The 1,739-nt window shown below is 52.7% G+C and overlaps 2 protein-coding genes; one reads left to right on the top strand and one right to left on the bottom strand.

Moving 5' to 3' along the window:
* Positions 1-342: 342 nt before the first annotated feature.
* On the bottom strand, positions 343-1,562 carry CHC_T00007516001 (hypothetical protein). XM_005711116.1 is given in 2 exon segments: positions 343-602; positions 603-1,562. 1 exon segment carries the CDS (start codon positions 1,560-1,562, stop codon positions 603-605), a length of 960 nt encoding a protein of 319 aa, XP_005711173.1. The 3' UTR covers positions 343-602.
* Positions 1,563-1,573: 11 nt separating this feature from the next.
* Positions 1,574-1,693, top strand: CHC_T00007517001 (hypothetical protein). The gene has a single exon (XM_005711117.1). The coding sequence runs from the start codon at positions 1,574-1,576 to the stop codon at positions 1,691-1,693; it is 120 nt and encodes a 39-aa protein (XP_005711174.1).
* The last annotated feature ends 46 nt before the right edge of the window (positions 1,694-1,739 follow it).

The following is a 1,739-nucleotide window of genomic DNA, read 5'->3' on the forward strand; positions in this document are numbered from 1 at the left end:
CACGCCCTTTCGGATAATAATGGCGGGGGGGGAAAAGGGGGGGGCCCCCTGCCCACGCAACGGGGGGGGGGGGGGGGGGGGGGGGTGTGTGTGTGTGTGTGCACAATACTGTATGTAGTACAGTAGCGAAATCCAACAGAGCCGTAAGGAAAGGAACGTAGGGGAAGATCGTAGGAAGGATGAGCGTTAGCGAAATCCAACAGTTGGGTAGTGAGACTTTTTGACGTCATCCCTCAAAATACTTTTCATTCTAAAGTATCCTCTTATCAATTTGATACTGTAATGCTGTAATGCATCGCACACGTTTAAAGGGAAAATCCTTCAAGGCATCATGCAATAAGGTTTCTGGGTTAAGTTCTCAATGTGACGGTTCGCTTTCCTTCCTGTCTTTTTGCTTTTTTTCAACCACGTACTTCTACAAGGTAGGCAACGGCAATCTCAACCGAACGATGTGCGATGATCGAGGATGCTACTATTATCTACAAGGTCTAAACTGTACAATCGTCACTACAATTCTCGTCACAGATACAAGGGGTGGACACAACACTACTGCCTTGTTCTATCCCCTTCTGCCAGTTTCAATTTCTCACTCTTGTCCCTACTTACACACACGTCCCATGACTTAATAAATACTCTAGCGTATGCAAAGATGGACTTCTCACTGGTGTCCCCTTGCGTCTGCTCTTCTTAGAAATAGACCTCAATTGAAGGGGAGGAGCCGTTGTCCGAGACATACTTTTGACGTGGGCGCGCTCCGGTGTCACGGGCGACATGGCACGCGAATTGGGACGCTCGCCCCGTTTTGACGACCGCTCATTCCTCTTCGACTGAGGCTGCGGCGATGACGGAGCAGATACCGTCTTTGTCTTGCGAATGTTGTGGTGAAGTAATGGCGACGCGTCCGGCACTGGCAGAGTCGCTACAGCAGCAGGGTCGTTCGCATGCGCGAGCCGACAAAACACTGAGCAGAACCGGTACGGATCTTGCAGCGTGCGCGAGCACACGGCACAAGCTTTGGCGTGCGGCGCGAGTTTCGACTTGGGTTGCGCCCTTCTATCGATGTACACCACGCGGTTCCCGTTGTTCAGGTACGATTGCACGTCAGAGACGTCGAGGAGGGCCGCGGCTTCCTTGGCGAGAAGCACGTCATGATACATGTAGCGGGAAACGTGGAGGATGGTGCAAGACGGTTTCGAATCGTGGTTGTCTCGATGGCAGTATTGACAGATCTTTTGGGCGTGTCTTGTGCAGAAGAGGTTAAGATCATTCTTGCGGAGGTTGGCGTGGTGCGGGCAGGGGCCGTAGAACTTTGTAGAAAGAAGGGTGGAGACCCAGGAACGGGAGGAATAGAAAGGAATTGCTGCGGGCTTGGTGAGTTGGATGGTTGGGAAAGTTGAGGAGGACGAGGTCGATGACGTGGAGGAGGTGGTAGAGGACACAGCCGTGGTTTTCAGAAGGAAGTGGTGCGGGGAGGAGCGAGAATTGGGCTGCAGTTTTGACGCGAGGAGGCCTGGGTGGTGGATGAGGGAATGCTGGATGGATCTAGGGCTTGAAGCGGCCATGGCGGGGAAGGATGCGGATGTGTCGGTGGAAGATTGTTACCAAGACAGGCAGACAAGGGAAATGTAGGTTAGATGTAAAAGGGAATTGCAGTGCGGGTTGGGGCGAAAACGTGGTGAGGGGGGGAGGGTAGAAGGTGAAGAGGGTGGGACCTGTAGTTCTTCTATACAAATTGGAGC

This window comes from Chondrus crispus, genomic scaffold, assembly GCF_000350225.1.
Source record: "Chondrus crispus Stackhouse genomic scaffold, scaffold_76, whole genome shotgun sequence".
NCBI lineage: Eukaryota > Rhodophyta > Florideophyceae > Gigartinales > Gigartinaceae > Chondrus > Chondrus crispus.

What these genes read in the sequence shown, in the direction of transcription:
- CHC_T00007517001 (XM_005711117.1), top strand. Translation starts at nt 1,574, where the DNA reads ATGCGGATGTGTCGGTGGAAGATTGTTACCAAGACAGGCAGACAAGGG.
- CHC_T00007516001 (XM_005711116.1), bottom strand. Translation starts at nt 1,562, where the DNA reads ATGGCCGCTTCAAGCCCTAGATCCATCCAGCATTCCCTCATCCACCAC.